Source organism: Amblyraja radiata, chromosome X, assembly GCF_010909765.2.
Source record: "Amblyraja radiata isolate CabotCenter1 chromosome X, sAmbRad1.1.pri, whole genome shotgun sequence".
Taxonomy (NCBI): Eukaryota; Metazoa; Chordata; class Chondrichthyes; order Rajiformes; family Rajidae; genus Amblyraja; species Amblyraja radiata.
Window position 1 is genome coordinate 5,550,531 of NC_045999.1, and position 17,861 is coordinate 5,568,391.

General features: G+C 39.0%; 1 protein-coding gene across 2 annotated transcripts in view; it reads right to left on the bottom strand.

The window, feature by feature from the left end:
- The window catches only part of scaper (S-phase cyclin A associated protein in the ER), a 228,012-nt gene that overhangs the window by 176,272 nt on the left and 33,879 nt on the right, over positions 1 to 17,861 (bottom strand). For both annotated transcript variants that reach the window (XM_033015029.1, XM_033015028.1), the window contains exons 5-6: positions 2,659 to 2,759; positions 704 to 835 (exon numbers count right to left, since the gene is read on the bottom strand). In XM_033015029.1, coding sequence (XP_032870920.1) covers positions 704 to 835; positions 2,659 to 2,759 — 233 coding nt within the window. The remainder of the gene's footprint in view (positions 1 to 703; positions 836 to 2,658; positions 2,760 to 17,861) is intronic.

The following is a 17,861-nucleotide window of genomic DNA, read 5'->3' on the forward strand; positions in this document are numbered from 1 at the left end:
GGAGGTTGTAGGGAAACTGATAGAAGTATATAAAATTCTGAGAGGCATAGATGGGGTAGACAGTCAGACTCAAAGGGTGAAAGGTTTAAGATGAAAGGTGCAAAGTTTAAAAGGAGAAGTGCGGGGCAAGTTTTTTTTTTTTACTCAGAGGGAGTCGAGTGCCAGGAATAGGCTGTGGGGGCTGATCTTTGAAGCAGATATATTAGTGGCATTTAAAATACTTTTGGCTAGGCATATGGAGGGATACAAGTTATGGATATACATAGAATGGAGGTTTACAAATTATCTACAAGGTAGATAAGTGATGGTCTTAGCATTATGTTCGGCCAAGACATTGTGGGTCAAAGGACCTGTTCCTGTTCTGTATTGTTCTATGTTCTATTATATTATACACAAGTTGACTACTACATTTGTCCATGACACATATTACATTTAAAAAGTAATACAGGTATATTATATCTGAATTATTCTGTGATTTCATAGTAATACAAACGCATTACACAGCTGTGGGCAGTTAGTTTACCTGTAACATTTACAGAACTGTAGCGTACTGTACAAATGAAACCCGGGAAAAGATCCAGCAAACTGATCTCAAATCACTGGATCTAGAAGTAGGACTGGCTTGCATTTCATGGAAAGGATGCATAATGTTTTCCACTATCAACCTGCAAGAAACAAACGCCAAGGTAGAAATATTTCTTACAAGGTATTGGGAGCCCCGAAATTTAAACTTCTTCGAGCATTCGACGTGGTGCAAATCCTGTCTGCAGGTGGACTTGGCATAACGTGTCGTCCTGGTGACATTTTCCTCACTTCCCAAGCTAGAGACGTGGGTCTGCAAGAGGCACAATAAAAGCCAGAACTTAAAGCCAAACAGCTATAATATGCACATGATACCTGGTTACATTTATGGGCTCCATGTGCAATATGAACATCAAGGTACAGAAGGAACAATAAAAATTCATAAAGAAAATACCAAAAATGAGATGTTATCAATGGGTGGAAACAACAACCATTATGTGTGGGCTTTTTTAATCTATTAAAGGGCCTGTCCCACTTAGGCGATTTTTTAGGCGACTACCAATTTTTTTTTCAAAATGTTGAAAAAATTTGGCGACAGTGGCGACAATTTTTGCTGTCGTAGATTGTCGCCAGATATCGTAGGTGAATTCCTAAAGAGTCGCCTAACTGGGACAGGCCCTTAACAAACAAAAAGCTGAAATTGGTTAAAACTCTTTAAAATTATAAGGGGTTTCAATAAGATAATTCCAGAAATTGTGTTTCTATGTAGGGAATCAAAAAATGAGGGAACGCAACAGCATGGTGGCCTTAGTCACTAATAAAGATGATTATGTATTTTGAGAATTATCTACTCAGTAAAGAATTGGAATATGGAACATGCTTTCCTGAAACAGTCGCGGAGAACAGAATAGCTCGTGGATCTATTCATGGATAGTAGGTCATGGATAAATAAGAAAGAAACTGAAGAATGCGAAGCGAAGATAATGTATGTTAGGAAAAGGACCACCTGGAACTAAAGTACCAAGACAAACTTGCTGAATTGAATGGTAGAATTTATTTTCATAAATCTATCATGGAAACATATTAATACAAGCAATTACATACGATGACAACTCCTGGCCATCACATAAATATATTGTATCCTCAGATATCACCAATAAACTAAATCTGCCAAAAACATTACTGATGTGTAGGAAAGAACTGGAGATGCTGGTTTAAATCGAAGGTAGACACAAAATGCTGGAGTAACTCAGCGGGACAGGCAGCATCTCTGGAGAGAAGGAATGAGTGACGTGACATGTACAACATCGACAAATGTCTCGCTATAGCTGTTTAAAGTCCAGACACTGCTGTGTACGAAGAAGTGTGTAACCATTATTTAATTTTTTTACTTCAAATTTGTTTTTCAAATTTATTATACAAAAAACACAAGTTCTCCCTAATACTGCCAAATCTTCTCTGTACTTAAACTTAACACAAGTGAAAACTAGAAACAATAAAGCTGCTAATTTCTAATGAAACTAATAATCTGGATCTAAAAATTAAAAAAAAAATATTTCTCAAAACATTACAATTGGAGTAATAACTGGATGTAGTTTAACATTGAGAAAGTGTACAAGGAGGACTAGGAAAATGAAGGTGGCCTAAGAAAAGTTGTAATCACATTCTTTCCAAAATAATCTTAAAATGATGTGCAGGAACTGCAAATCTGGAGACTAATAGCTGGATACTGGGAATATTACAGATAATTGGGATCTAATGGTTTCCTTCTACATTAGAATTTTCAGAACCTGTAAGCAAAGTCTGAAGGTATAAAAAAAATACTGTTTGTTCTTTAATATGTAACTGTAAGTGATCTTAAGTTATCCTGTTACATTTATACTACTACCAAAAGATTATGATGGGTGCGGGGTACTTTTCAATCTGCCCATTCTTGGGGGTTTCAAAACTAATTTACATAGTTGTGATGTATGGCCTTTATATAATTTATTTACAATGCCTCCATTCCAAGGGTATTTGCACTGGTTATTCTTCTAAAAGTAATATTTAAGACTGGGTGTCAATTCGACAGATTGCAGTTATTTCAATCTTTAATCAAGATCTTTGAGATATCTAATGTCCAATGTGGAGTTGTACCTGTTCTGTGCATCTGTCTTCTCCAACTTCTCCTGCAACTGAAGCCAATCTATCAATGCCTTGAAGTCACGCACATAGTTATCCAGCATCATCAGGACCTCCTGAAAAAGAAATTGATTACATTTACAGTTCAGTAAAGTTTCCTGTCTTGTCTGTCCCTGGTCTCCCACAAAAGATAAACTGTGCCAATATACATCGAGGGAGCACATCCTTTTACCCGGACACTAAAAAGTTGCAGTTTTACCAGTAAAAGCCAAATATTCAATGAGTTCAATTCATTCAGAATCAAGTCATTAAACCACTAAAACACTCCAGAAGAAAGGCAGCAGCCCTCACCCCTCGACAAAATAGCTTTACTTTGAACGTTTAAGAAGGAACTGCAGATGCTGGAAAAATCGAAGTTAGATAAAAATACTGGAGAAACTCAGCGGGTGAGGCAGCATCTATGGAGCGAAGGAATAGGTGACATTTTGGGTCGAGACCCTTCCTCAGACCCTTCTTTGAACGTATGCTGTTTTCAGTCATATGAGGTTGACTTACTTATATTTTACTCAGACATGCAGAGTTCATGCCAAAATTCATCTGTACTTTGGGGATGACAATTTTGATTAAATTCGAGTTTTAATACCTAGACCCGAGAAATCTGAACAATTGATCAGAAAACACATTTGGCCCAACTTCTCCAAACAATGCTAACTATACACTATGCAGTCTAGCACAACATTCAGCACCTTCTCCAATGATGCTAGTGATACGGATAGATGACGTTTCGGTTCGGGACACTTCTTCACACTGATTTTTTGAAGAGTTTTTCATAATTTGTCAAGAATTCACAACACATACAAGTGGCCAAGCAACAATGGCCAAATGGAATTGAAGGTATTATTTTAGGAAATCTATCACAAAACAACCATTGGATAAATGTTGCCCAAAATATAACATTCTAACCTCACTGTAAACAATTGTTAAATGTTAGTGGATGCAACATTTTGCGAAGAGAGTTAACTGATTGTGCGAAGTTTGTCCCTTTAAAGAGTAAGCAACCTAAACATGATTCGCCCAGAGGTAGTTTTTGAGGCTTGTAACAGAACGATGAAGTGGTACTATTACGCCTCATCACCAGAGGTGACAACAATTTGAAACCGAATTGAAAACACACAGGAAGCAGGTTGGAAACGTTTGGAAAGAAAATATTTTAAGTGCAACTTTCCCAGTTGAATTTTGGTGCTATGATAACCATCCCAGTAACAACATCAGATCTTTATTTTTTGCAGAGCTGAGAATCTGACCACTACTGTATGTTTACTTTTGACTCCAACCTGTTTTCTTATAATTACAATCAGTGATTGATGCTCCCAGTGGCGGCCATCTGGATTTCCTCCGCAGGATTTGTTTAAAACTGGCACAACTATGAAAACAAATTTGAAGCTGCCGATAAACATGACAACTGTCAGCTTAAAGTCAGGTTCAACAGGCTGAATGACAGCCAAAAATACTCTCATAATGGATCATTGATGCTATCCTCTCAAACAACAAAGCAAATTCTTAAAAGACTACAACTGAAGAGTTCAAATCTTGCTGCTAGCTGAAGGAATTTGAGTGTTCATCTTTCGGTAGTTACAGCATAGCTGACCCCGTGAGTTTTCTCTGAGATCTTTGGTTTCCTCCCACACTCCAAAGACGTACAGGTTTGTAGGTTAATTGGCTTGGTATAATAGTAAAATTGTCCCGAGTGTAGGATAGTGTTAATGGGCGCGTATCGCTGGTCGGCGCGGACCCAGTGGGCCAAAGGGTCCGATTCCCCTCTGTATCTCTAAACTAAATGAAGCTGTGTTATAGTTTTAGTAGCATGTTTTCCTGAATTGTTTGAAAATAATTCAATAAAGTCATTTGAGCAGCATGATAACCGCTGCTCATAAACCACCTAAAAATCAAATGGCTTGGTGAAAATCTAAACACAGCATTATAATCTTATTATGCTCTGAAGTTGGATTAAAATGATTCCAAAATAATTACAAACTTATTTTTGCTATTCACAATCTTATCCATAATGCTCAATGTTTCTGAAGAGATACTTCAGTCACATTTTTCAACTCCTTTCCTTTTTCCATATAGGCTCCTCTTTAATATCTGGAACCTGTGCATGACTAACTTGCTCCGGGACTTCTGTCAATAAGCTGCTGAAATCAATAAGGGATACTTCAATAGTAACATCGAAGTATCAGCAGCCACCAGTGTTTCCTGTCCTAAAGACGATGCAGTAACATCAAAAGAAACATTACAAGATTATCACCTGCCATTTAAGCTCCTATGGCTTACCATGTACCACATCAGTCTGAAGAAGGGTCTCAACCCGAAATGTCATCTATCCATGTTTTCCAGAGATGCTGCCTGACCTGCTGAGTAACCCTGTCCCACTTAGGAAACCTGAACAGAAACCTCTGGAGACTTTGCGCCCCACCCAAGGTTTCCGTGCGGTTCCCGGAGGTTTTTGTCAGTCTCCCTACCTGCTTCCACTACCTGCAACCTCCGGCAACCACCTGCAACCTCCGGGAACCGCACGGAAACCTTGGGTGGGGCGCAAAGTCTCCAGAGGTTTCCGTTCAGGTTTCCTAAGTGGGACTTACTCCCACGCTTTGTGTCCCTTTTTTGTATTAACCAGCATCTGCAGTTCTTTGTTTCCACTTAACCACATAAGTACGGCAGAATTACGTGTGCTGTTGTGCATGCAATTGTGCGTTCTCTTTATGCAATTTGTACGCACATAGACAGTGCTTAGGATATGCCAACTCCAAAATGTTTACTAGCCTGCCATCCTCACAGACTGACATATATGCTCAATATTTCCAATCATTTTTATTTTAGCGATATTAAAAAATGTCTGTGACAATATAACTTTGATGGCCATTTTGAAATGCACATAAAAACACTGCTCACTACTAAAACAACAGGAAATTCATCAATGAACTCTTAATAAAAACAAGTAATAAATCTCAGCAATCTTACTTCACAATAAAATTGTAAAAGCATGCTCCCAAGTTATTGCAATTATCAATATAAAATGCACACTTCCAATTAATATCTATACCTTGGAGAAGACGTACATTAAAATTAATGGGTATACTATTCTTTATATTGGAGAATTGAACCTAACCCATTATAGTCAATGCAGAAGAGAAATTACACTATATAACATTATGGTTCAGATTGGATAATACATTGCAACGCAAAAGCCTATCGCATACATCTTCAACAGAGCATTTAAAACAGAAATTGCTGAAACACTTAACAGGTCAGGTAGCATTTGTGGAAAGAGAAACAGAGTTACTGTTTCACATTTCATACCCTTTGTCAGAAGTGGGAAAGAGTAAAATAAATTATTTTTTGAGGAGTAAAAAGGTAGAGCAATGATGTGGCAGAACAAGGGGGGTAGGGCAAGGCCAACATGTGTTAAAATGGTAGTCTGAAGCACATTATGCTTCTTTGTCTCCGTTGTGTTGGCAGTAGCAGGGCTGTGAGGAACAAATTCAAAATCACAGAAGGATGACTTGCAGAAATACCCAGTTCTGATCCAAATAGAGTGGCTTACCTAAAGAGTAAGAATTCAATATTGGGTTTTGACGGTTGCAATTTGCCCAGATGGAAGATATGCTGCTGTCACTCAAGATTAATTAAAGCCATGTTGTGGCCACAGAATGGGAGTGGAATGGGAAATTAAAGAGGCAGGTGATCAGAAGCTCATGAGTCACTCCAGTGGACTGAATGCAGGTGGTCTATAACAAAATAACCTAATTGCATGATGTACAGAAAAATCAGAGAACACCACAGCCCACTGATTCCGTGCCGACCATCAACCACACATCTTTACATCTATAAATAATCCCCCAATGTTGTTTAATTCTCCTCACATTCTTATCACCCAGATTCCAGCTGCACAGTTAACCTATGATGAGTGTTTGTCAGCACTGGGCCTGTACTTGTTGGAGTTTAGAAGAATGAGGGGCGACCTCATTGAAAGATACAGAATAGTGAAAGGCTTGGATAGAGTGGATGTGGAGAGGATGTTTCCACCAGTGGGAGAGTCTGGGACCAGAGGTCAGAGCCTCAGAATTAAAGGACTTTTTTTAGGAAGGAGATGAGGATAATTTTTTTTCATCAGAGGGTGGTGAATCTGTGGAATTCTTTGCCACAGAAAGCTGTAGAGGCCAAGTCAGTGGATATTTTTAAGGCAGAGATAGATAGATTCTTGGTTAGTACATGTGGCAGAGGTTATGGGGAGAAGGCAGGAAAATGGGGCTAGGAGGGAGAGATAGATCAGCCATGATTGAATGGCAGAGTAGACTTGATGGGCCGAATGGCCTAATTCTACTCCTATCACATGACTTTATGACATTTACAATGGTCAATTAGCCTTTCGACCTGCATGGCTTTGAGGTGTGGAAGGAAACTGGAGCACCCAGGGAAACACACATGGTCTCACAGGGAATGTACAAACTGCACAACTTAAACCCAGGCATCTGGCACTGTGTTGCAGTGGCTCTACTAGCTGTGTCACTGGCAGCGGTGAACTGAATGAAGTAATTGCTTTTATGTATGACTTTCAAAAATACATCTCTAACATTATAGAGAATGGTTTAATTTGATATTTGTTTTGCCAGGAAATACAATGCACCGAAGTCCCACAAATAGCAATAACACAATATAGTTCCCTGGATGTGATGGCTGAGGGCTATGTGCACTCCATGACATTAAAAGAACTCCTTAATCTTCCTCAAGTAAAATGCCATTGATTTGTTTACTTCACAAGTAGATTTAACCTCCGTTTAATCTCTGAAAAAGATTCTTCAAATTAGCACTCTCTTCGTAAAACACGATTATATGAGCTGCAGTCCTAGAATATGACTAACGCCCAACAACCTTCTGATTTACCACCTTTCTAAGTACCATCACTGAGCTGAGATTTCACACCATAGTGTAATTTAGACGTTCGTATACGACTTCATACTTTTATATACTTCATCCCAATTACTTTGTGTTCCAAGCACACCAATTTTATAAATTAGGGTTCTGCATTAAAAAGTTCTGAGGAATAGTATTCATAAGCTTCCAGCACACCGGTTCCGTTCTTTGATGTTCACATCCTTAAATAATATTGAGAGGCAAGGCTAAGATTTCAGTCTGAAATCAGGGTCACGTCAGGAATATATTCACCCCTCCCACACCCAAATACTCCAGAATAAATCCCTATCTACCTTTTTCCGCAGCATTCTTTCACATGTAGAGAAAAGGAGTGCTGATCAACTATCTTACGGCTTGCAGTGTTTTATTCTGCTCAGCACTATCTGTTCTAATCAGCTCCAAGCACCCGTAACCTAAAGCTGGCTTGGTGAACAAGGGAATACAAACAAGACAAGCAGTTGGAGTGGCTCCCTGTACTCATTGGAGCGCATCTTTCTCCTTGCTGATGATGGCCATTTTGTCAAAGCGGACAGCAAGAGAACAAAAGTGGCTCTGAAAACACCGATATAGACAGGCAGATAACAAAGTATAGACATACAGCTAAAATTACCAATTAGTTTACCAATTGGCTGCAACGGATTCGATTGGTTTGTAATTAATTCTAGTTACTGGCGCATACAGCAAGACTGTTGGCGCCAACCCTTTGTCCTGCTGACATACAATACCGGTGTACAGGACCCAAGGGTCCTAGACATCAATACCTCTCTCTACCTCACCTACATCAGCCAGTGCAGAAGATATACCCTGTGGTGCTGAAACAGTGGAAAGTTCTGCAGCATGAGAAGACGCTGACAAGAAAGAGGTCTTTATAAGCTGAGCAGTGCAAGAGCAAGAGACATGCTGAAATAAACTCCACTGTGACAGGTTTTTTTGTGTATGAAGGGGATTTATTTTCTGAAGGTCAAGCCTGCCACACAGAAGCAACACTGAAGTACAACTTTCAGACAAATTATCATCCACCAGGACATTCTTTTACCTAGAAAACTGAGCTCTCTTTTCACTTCTTTCCTTGGAAATGGACTGTGACTGCAAACGAAACAACAGCCTCATTCATAACGCAATGTACAGCACAAGTAACACACACCCAGATTAATTTAAATCGGTACAACAGCCCACTGCAGGTACAGTGTCTCTATAAAATACAGTACTGATCGTAGATGCATGTTTTCTTTGACATTGATATGCTTGCAAAAAGACAAGATAATTACCTGTCAGTGCTCATTTTTTAAATAATTTGAATGAGAGATTTTTATTCAGGGAAAAATATTGCAACATCTCACTTCACAAGATGGTCATTTTTTCCACCCCCCTGCCCACCCCCTAAATAAACTGTGCTCAGTGTGAGATTTTAATCACTTTTCCATCCTTTAATTGTGCATTTGAGTTTTCAGAATCTTCAATTGTTATATAAAATAGCTGTGATATGTTGAATTCAATAGTCCTCTTGGTTTCTATCACCCTTTATAAACTCAATTGAGTTTGTCTGTCTGTGCTGTCAGCTTCACCTTAAAGTGAATATAAATTGCAACACAGGCCATTTTGTTCAAATGAACTGTGCTAAAGTTTATCACCCACAGCAAGAACAATCCTAACCTGAGTTTCCTGTCCTATTCCTTCACTGTTCTGACACTTCAACCATTTTCAACTAATTATTATCTTCCTTCTTCTTGTGTATGGCGTGCACAGCCTAAAGTTGTAGGACAACTTCTTCTATTTGATCTTATTTGAGTGTGCACGCCAGGTTGATTCCATTTGTCGAAACAGGGCGGACCACGTGAAGGCTGCAATCTCCCACCCCACTAATTATTATGAAAGGTATAATTGAAGGTGGCCGGTTCGAATCCTGCTTGGAGTGTGTACTGTCGTTGTGTCCTTGGGCAAGACACTTCACCTACCTTTGCCTGGGACTAGAGATGGAAGTTAGCTACTGATTGGCTACAATCTCGCATATTTACATGCAAATGTTCATTAATATGCACTGTCCCTATAAACAAATTATATTATTAAATGTTGGCATTTTTTTTCCAACAATTGCTCGTGGTTTTGCATGGTTTCCCTTTTGTCTCCTTGTTTTCTTTACTTTGATATTAAAAAAAAAAGCTTGATAGACTCACTACGCACTTCCAAAGGTCTTATTATTTTACAACCTCTAATATCCATTATGCTGCAAATTCGTTAATAGGCATGTAATAGGGATTAGTAATTGGTCAAAAGGGGGATGGAAACAGACATAAAGGATAAGGTGTTGTCTATTGATCAGTAAGATGTCTCGATGGATGAAAGTGTAGCTCAACAGATATTAATGACAGACAAAAGAGATGTGTTCTCAGATTTGTAAATGGCTTCAATAAAATGCACAATAAGTTGTTTAAACGGTAGCAGGAAGTTCTGAAGGATATGAAAGGAATGACTGGGCAAAATTATAGTTCTGTGGCGTTCAATATAGGAAATGCATTATCATCCTCTTTGAATCTGACAGGGACAAATCAGAATATTTCTTTAATGCACAAATTCTGCAGGTTGTGCAAGAGCAAAGGATTTGGGTGCTCATGCAAGACAAAAAGCACTATAGGCTTGTGCAGGAAGTAATCAAAGAGGCTAATGGAATTGTGGCCTATATCTCAAAGGGATTCAAATTCAAAAGTGAGGAAGTGATGCACATAACCATGCACAGACCCAGTCTGACGTAACAACCCTCATGACCACAGGCATTTTGGCCATGGAACTGGAATAGCCCACATTCACCAGAATAATCATAGTGTGCGAAGGGTTAAATCATTGCCACATACTTGCTTGCCTTGTGTTCTCTTTTCAGCTTCAAAGTGTGAGGGATAATTTAATCAAATGAATGTAAAATATAAGAAAGGTTTAGAGGGATACGTGTCAAACACAGGCAAATGCGATTTGTGGAGATGGGCATCATGGTTGGCATGTATACGTTAGCCCAAGGGGCCTGTTTTCATGCTGTATGACTCTAATCACAGTGTTCACTAGAGCTGATACAAACAATCTTTTTCATGAGGCAAGAACCTTGGGTGGCACAGCCGTGCAGCGACAGAGTTGCTGCCTTACAGCCCCGGAGACCAGAGTTCGATCCTGACTACGGTTTCTCTTTGTATGAAGTTTGCACATTCTCCCCGTGTGCACGTGGGTTTTCCCCCGAGATCTTCCGTTTCCTCCCACACTCCAAAGGCTCACAGGTTTGAAGGTTAATTGGCTGCGTATAAATGTAAATTGTCCCTCATGTGTGGAGGATAGTGTTAATGTGCGGGGATCACTGGTCGGTGTAGACTTGGTGGGCCGAAGGGCCCAATTCTGCGCTGTATCTCCAAACTAAACTAAACCAACTGCCACTCAATAATTATATTCTCAGTTCCACATTACCGTCTACTTGCGGTATCCTTTTACTTCTTGTTTATCAATTATCCATTCACCACTATTATTAAAATATTTAGACTCTGCTTTCACTGCTCTTTAAGAAAGAGAGTTCCAAAGACTCACTACCTCAAAAAAAAACAATTTTGCCTCATCTTGGAATTAGAAAGATTCTCCACAGGAACAAAACATCCTCTCCACATTCACTCTGTCAATACATTATTGGATCTCACATTTAGAATAAGACACCCATGACTCTTCTAAATGCCACTGGATTCAAGTATATTCTTTCAAACTTACTTCATATTTTATGAGCCCAGTAAATTTCTGTGATGTATCCATCCAAATCTTTCTCCGAATAAAGAGATTAATACCATGCAAAGTACTCCAGAGGTGATCTCACTGATGCCTTATATATCGGAGGTAAAACTTCCTATTATATTCAATGTCCCTTGTAATAAACGTCAATAGTGTTTGTTTTCATACTACACCTTCTTACTAGCCTTCAGCAAATCATTAATGGCGATAGCCAGAGCTTGCAACGTTTAACTAAATGTTTCTCTTTTCTTATTTTTCTGTCAAAATGTTCAGACTTCACATTTTCTCACATCATATTCCATTTGCCAGATCTTTGCTCCTCATCACTAGCTGAAGTACAAACGTATGAAAGTTAAGGTTATCTTGAAGAAACTGGCGTCTAGATGAATTTTCAGCATTAATCAGACCATCTCTAGTCTGAAAGCAGACAAAAATGCTGGAGAAACTCAGCGGGTGCAGCAGCATCTATGGAGCGAAGGAATTAGGCAACGTTTCGTCCCGAAACTTTGCCTATTTCCTTCGCTCCATAGATGCTGCTGCACCCGCTGAGTTTCTCCAGCATTTTTGTCTACCTTCGATTTTCCAGCATCTGCAGCTCCTTCTTAAACATCACTAGTCTGAAACTTTTTTGTGACCTAAGAAATCCGGAAAGCCACAATAAGTTTGTTGAATAGTGACATTTTTGTCCAGATTTCTCGGCTTTGTTATAAAAGCATCAAACCTTTTATTCATTTGTGACAAACAGGTAATAATCCTCAAATGCAAATATACCTTGGCTTAATAGCTATTTTCAATATATTGGAAATATAAAAGACTTTCAACTTCAAATTGTTTTGAAAGAGAGCAAATAAATCATTAAAAGTGACATATTTCAAAGTGCGCGGAAAGATTTTCCTCATGCTTCATGTCAATCCGTCTCCCTCACACCTCTTCTTAGCTGGTCCCCCAGCAAGGATGACTTGTTTCTACTCCAGATCTGCAAATTCTAAGGTGACTTATGAGTTCAATGTGGAATCTGCAGAATTTGCCATAGGTGGGGCAGAAGACTGGATTAAGGACTGGACTAAGGTATAAGGCAGTTGTGTGCACCATATTCTGGAAGGCAAATCATAAGAGGAACATTGTGTTAGCAGACAAAATGTGAAGGAGGGAACGGCAAATGCTGGTTTACACCAAAGACAGACACAAAATGCTGGGTAACTCAGCAGGACAGGCAACATCTCTGGATAGAAGGAACGGGTGACATTTCGGGTCGAGACCCTTCTTCAGTTTTCAGTCTGAAGAAGGGTCTCGACCCAAAACATCACCTATTCCTTCTATCCAGAGATGCTGCCTATCCCGCTGAGTTACTTTAGCATTTTGTGTATTGTGTAGGCAGGCTTGGTTGTTGAGAATAAGCTAGTCTGGAGTCTCAGCTAACCCCTTTGCCCCCAAACCCTACATCTGAGAAATAAATGACAGTATTATGACCTTCTGGCTTTCTTCAATGCAGAACCATCAAACTGTGATGGTCACCAATGAAGGTGCCAAAACCCTAGAAGTTCTTGTTCCTCTAGCATAGTGGCAAACACTTATTCACCCCATGTCTCAAAAATGCAAACTGAAATGAAATGTTAATCGTCACAGCTCTTAAACCATCGGTACAAACTGACACGGTCGGCAAAAAAACATACTTAAATTTTGGAAAAATGCGTCATCACCAACGCTTAAAATGTGGATTTCAAATATGTCGGAAACGTCACATCTTGAAGAAATGCAACTCCTCCTAGCAAGTAAAGCAGACCAATTCTTAGTGATTTGGTCTCCAGAATTGCTGCCTTACAGCCCCGGAGACCAGAGTTCGATCCTGAATACGGTTTCTCTTTGTATGAAGTTTGCACATTCTCCCCGTGTGCACGTGGGTTTTCCCCCGAGATCTTCCGTTTCCTCCCACACTCCAAAGGCTCACAGGTTTGAAGGTTAATTGGCTGCGTATAAATGTAAATTGTCCCTCATGTGTGGAGGATAGTGTTAATGTGCGGGGATCACTGGTCGGTGTAGACTTGGTGGGCCGAAGGGCCCAATTCTGCGCTGTATCTCCAAACTAAACTAAACCAACTGCCACTCAATAATTATATTCTCAGTTCCACATTACCGTCTACTTGCGGTATCCTTTTACTTCTTGTTTAACAATTATCCATTCACCACTACTATTAAAATATTTAGACTCTGCTTTCACTGCTCTTTAAGAAAGAGAGTTCCAAAGACTCACTACCTCAAAAAAAAACAATTTTGCCTCATCTTGGAATTAGAAACATAGAAAATAGGTGCAGGAGTAGGCCATACACTCACTAGCCGTCTGAAGAAGGGTTTCGGCCCGAAACGTCGCCTATTTCCTTCGCTCCATAGATGCTGCTGCACCCGCTGAGTTTCCCCAGCAATTTTGTGTACCTTCGATATTCCAGCATCTGCAGTTCTCTTTTGAACACATTAAATAGGTATATCTCCCTCAATCTCCTTTTTTTTTTTTTAAACTTCTTTTCTTTCTCTTTCTCTCTCTATTTCTTCTTTTCTCTCTCTTTCTTTTCTCCATCCTTCTGTACCTTTTCATGTACTTCTCGCTTCTTCCGGGCTACTTTACTATCTCACGCACCAATCTCTATGATAATTCGCTTTTTCTACTCTTTTCTTCCTTACTCCTGGTTTATTATTAAATTAAAAATAAGAAGTTGTATATGAAATGTAATATGTCAATACGTATTAGGTACTGTGGCACCACATTATTGGACTTACTTCTAACAAAAAAAAACTGACAATGTCACTATTACCTAGCAATCTGACATTTGAGAACAAATTGAGACCCAGCGCAAGTCTATGATGAAATTTGTCATTGATATACTTCTAAGATTAACTTGCTTTGAGTTCTCTGCATACCCAAACCTCAACCAATGATCCACACACATTTACAGAACTACAAACTTTAAACCGCCTTTTTAAAATTAAATGTTTTAAGTTCAAATGACAGAATTTTATAAATACAAACATTTAACCCCAGATACTGATTATAAGCTTAAAGAAACAAATTTTAATTACCTTCCACAATTTAGCCAAGATATCGCAAAGCGCTTTACAGCTAATTAAATACCTTCCAAACATGATCATTGTTGTCACAAGAAAGCACCAGCTAATTCAGCAGATGATGACAAGTTGTTAGGTCATAATGATATGATAATCTGTTGTAGTAACGCCGAGCAAGGGATAAATATTGGCTAGAACACTGAGCAGAACTCTACTGCTCTTCTTTGAAACAATGTGGTGGAACCTTCCGTGCCTACAGTAGATAAGCCCTCAATTGTCTCATTCTGAGCCTGGTTCTTGGTTTCTTGGTCCTCCAAAATATTCCAAATGGAATTTAAACTGGCACCTCCGTTACATTGGGAACTACCACAATGGAACAGCAGCCTAAAATTTATTCTAACTCATAGGTGAGAGTGTTATGAAGCTGATAACTATATATTCCATGTGTAGGAAGGAACTGCAGGCGCTGGTTTAAACCGGAGATAGACACATAATGCTGGAGTAATGTAGCGGAACGGCAGCATCTCTGGAGAGAAAGAATGGGTGACGTTTCAGGTCGAGATCCTTCTCCAGACGTATATATGTGTAGGAAAGAACTGGAGATGTTGGTTTAAATCGAAGATAGACACAAAACGCAGGAGTAACTCAGCGGGACAGGCTGAGAGGAGGTATAGGTGACGTTTTGGGTCACATCCCTTCTTCCTATATATATATATATAATGTGTGTGTGTGTGTGTGTGTGTGTGTGTGTGTGTGTGTGTGTGTGTGTATATTTTATATACCACTTTTTCTATTAAAGGGTATAGTGTGCCAGCAGATTCACAGGATTAAGCCACTGTTCAAATGTAAATGTTTTAGACATTTCATGTAACTTAAAAAAACAAAAAGAATCACATTACTAAATGTGAGCCTCCTTGTGAGCCACACAGCAGAAAGCAACAACTGCAATGAAACTTCATCTTGTTCTTGTTTATAAGGATATTATTAGACTCCTTGTAAACTGTGACTGCATAAATAAGTATTTTCCAATAGTTCAAACTGAAACTGTGTGGTAAGGCCATTTCCAAGGAGTGCAAATCTATCCCATTCTTTCACATTTTACTATATGCTTAAGACAGATTAATTGTTTGTACATGGCAAATAAAATGTAATTGTAACATTAGCACTTGTCATTCCTTATTGTCGTGCACACAGATAGAATAGCCAGAAACAGCAGAGAAAACTGCCAGCATTTGACATCAAACACTCCACGTCCAGTTATTGCTACAGAGTGTGTTTATGAACCCTTCAGGGTAACCTGGCCATGTGAGAGAAATTGTTCTACGTCCCCAAAGGCTTTCATTGTCATTTATCATCGGATCCATTAGCCTAGAGCATCAAGCTACTCACAGTGAATGCATTTTGTGGTTTAAATTTGTGGATTTTTGAACCATTAACAGCAAATGCTTTTGTACAGCCTAAGGCACAGTCCAGACTAGAAAAGAAAAATGTACAAAACAGCTGATCTTCTTACACAACTAACCCATCTACCACCTAACCGCAATTCTCCCATCTGCACTTCCAACCACAACCAGGCACCAGAGCCCCTGTCAACTGAACATATGATATTATACTGATTGACAGAATTATACTGGAATCAATAATTATACATGCCTTCCATTAAAAAGCAAAATTAACCATGTACATATCTGTACAAATTAAACAAAAACACAAAGATAATTGTTAACTCCCAGAATGTGTTTAAATCATCAGAGCAGATTTATGTTCTGTAACAAAATAACTTGGATATAGGCAGATCTCATTGCTGTGATTCGGGTGATTTCAATCTATTACTCAAATAATAGTTTCATTTTTTGGAAGAATATCAGTCTGGTGCCATGATAGAAGTGGTCCTTCAATGACTTGTTGTCATTAAAGCTGTTGAAAGGGTTATTAGTCCGACATATGCAAGATGATTCTGTGGGCTTCAATGGATAATTCAATGAATTGTAGGAAGTTGATCTTTAATTTTGAGCCAGAAGCATTCCCATTCAGCAGAGCTGCACGGAGCCCGAATCAACCCACAACATTCCGATTCAGGGAAGAGAATGCTGTTGCCACTCAAATGGTTTACTTCTATCGTGAGATTTAAAGCAAATAAACTTGCTGGCTGTTTACACATGTTTGTAAATTAACCAAAGTGCTTTTTTTCATGAAATAAAAGTGAAATCCAACACTATGCTTGGAGCAAGAGAAAGGTTTTTTGTTGTTGTATTAGTCACCACATTGTTATCTCCAGACACAATGGGAAAATTTAGTTGAGTTTTGTTTAGAGATACAGCGCGGAAACAGGCCCTTTGGCCCACACCGACCAGCGGTCACAGCATATTAACTCTATCCTACGCACACTAGGGACAATTTACACTTATACCAAGCTAATTAACCTACAAACCTGTACGTCTTTGGAGTGTGGGAAGAAACCGAAGATCTCGGGGGAAAAAAAACATGCAGTCACGGAAAAAACGTACAAGCTCTGTACTGACAGCACCCATAGTCGGGATCGAACCCGGGACTCTGGCGTTGCAAGAAGCACTGTAAGGCAGCAACTCTACCGCTGTGCCACCATGCTGCCCTGAGCCAAAATGTTGAGCCAATCACTACATTGGCTTTAATGATTCATTCCAACTTATCTTAAATATAAAATGAACTTTTCACTCTTTAACCTTAAGAACGTGGATTCAATATTAGTCTAAAAATTATTGTAAAAAAAAGTTTCTGAATGAACAATATACATTAAAAAAATGGAGTATCCAAATTTGTGGTATTTTAGTCTGCTCTCAGAACATTCCAAAGCACATCACATACCCACAAGTTATTTCTTTTCACACTGACAATTCTGTGGATGCTGTTAAGGTCTCATATCCAGCTAATTAATTGAGTGCCCTCTTTAACAGTCTATAGTGAGGTCGGATGAAGGAAAACTATTGATCAAGACTACTGTAGAAGTTCTCACTATTTTATGAACCATACCTGGGACTTTTTTCCCCCTCGTTATATGGGCAGATAGGGGACACAATTTAATAATCTATCCAAAAATGGCAACTGCAACAGCTAACTGCAGTGCATTGACAAAGATTGTCAAAACTAGATTTGGTGCTCACATTCAGAAACAAGCCTTGATCCCATAACTTTCTGATTATGATATAACAACTAAGCCAATTTTAGCTGAGATTTATTTGGAATGCTTACACTTTAGACTTTACTGCTGGCATTTCTTTGAGTTCTGAATAATTTACAACCTTGAGCTTGGCACCAAAATGTCTCTATTACAAAATGTGTTTATCTTATTCAGCACAACTAATCCACTGATGTTGTGAGTGATGTATTAATCTACGTGGAAAATTGTGACCAACAATTTAAACGTTGGTGAATTAATCAGAGTCTGAAAATAGTTT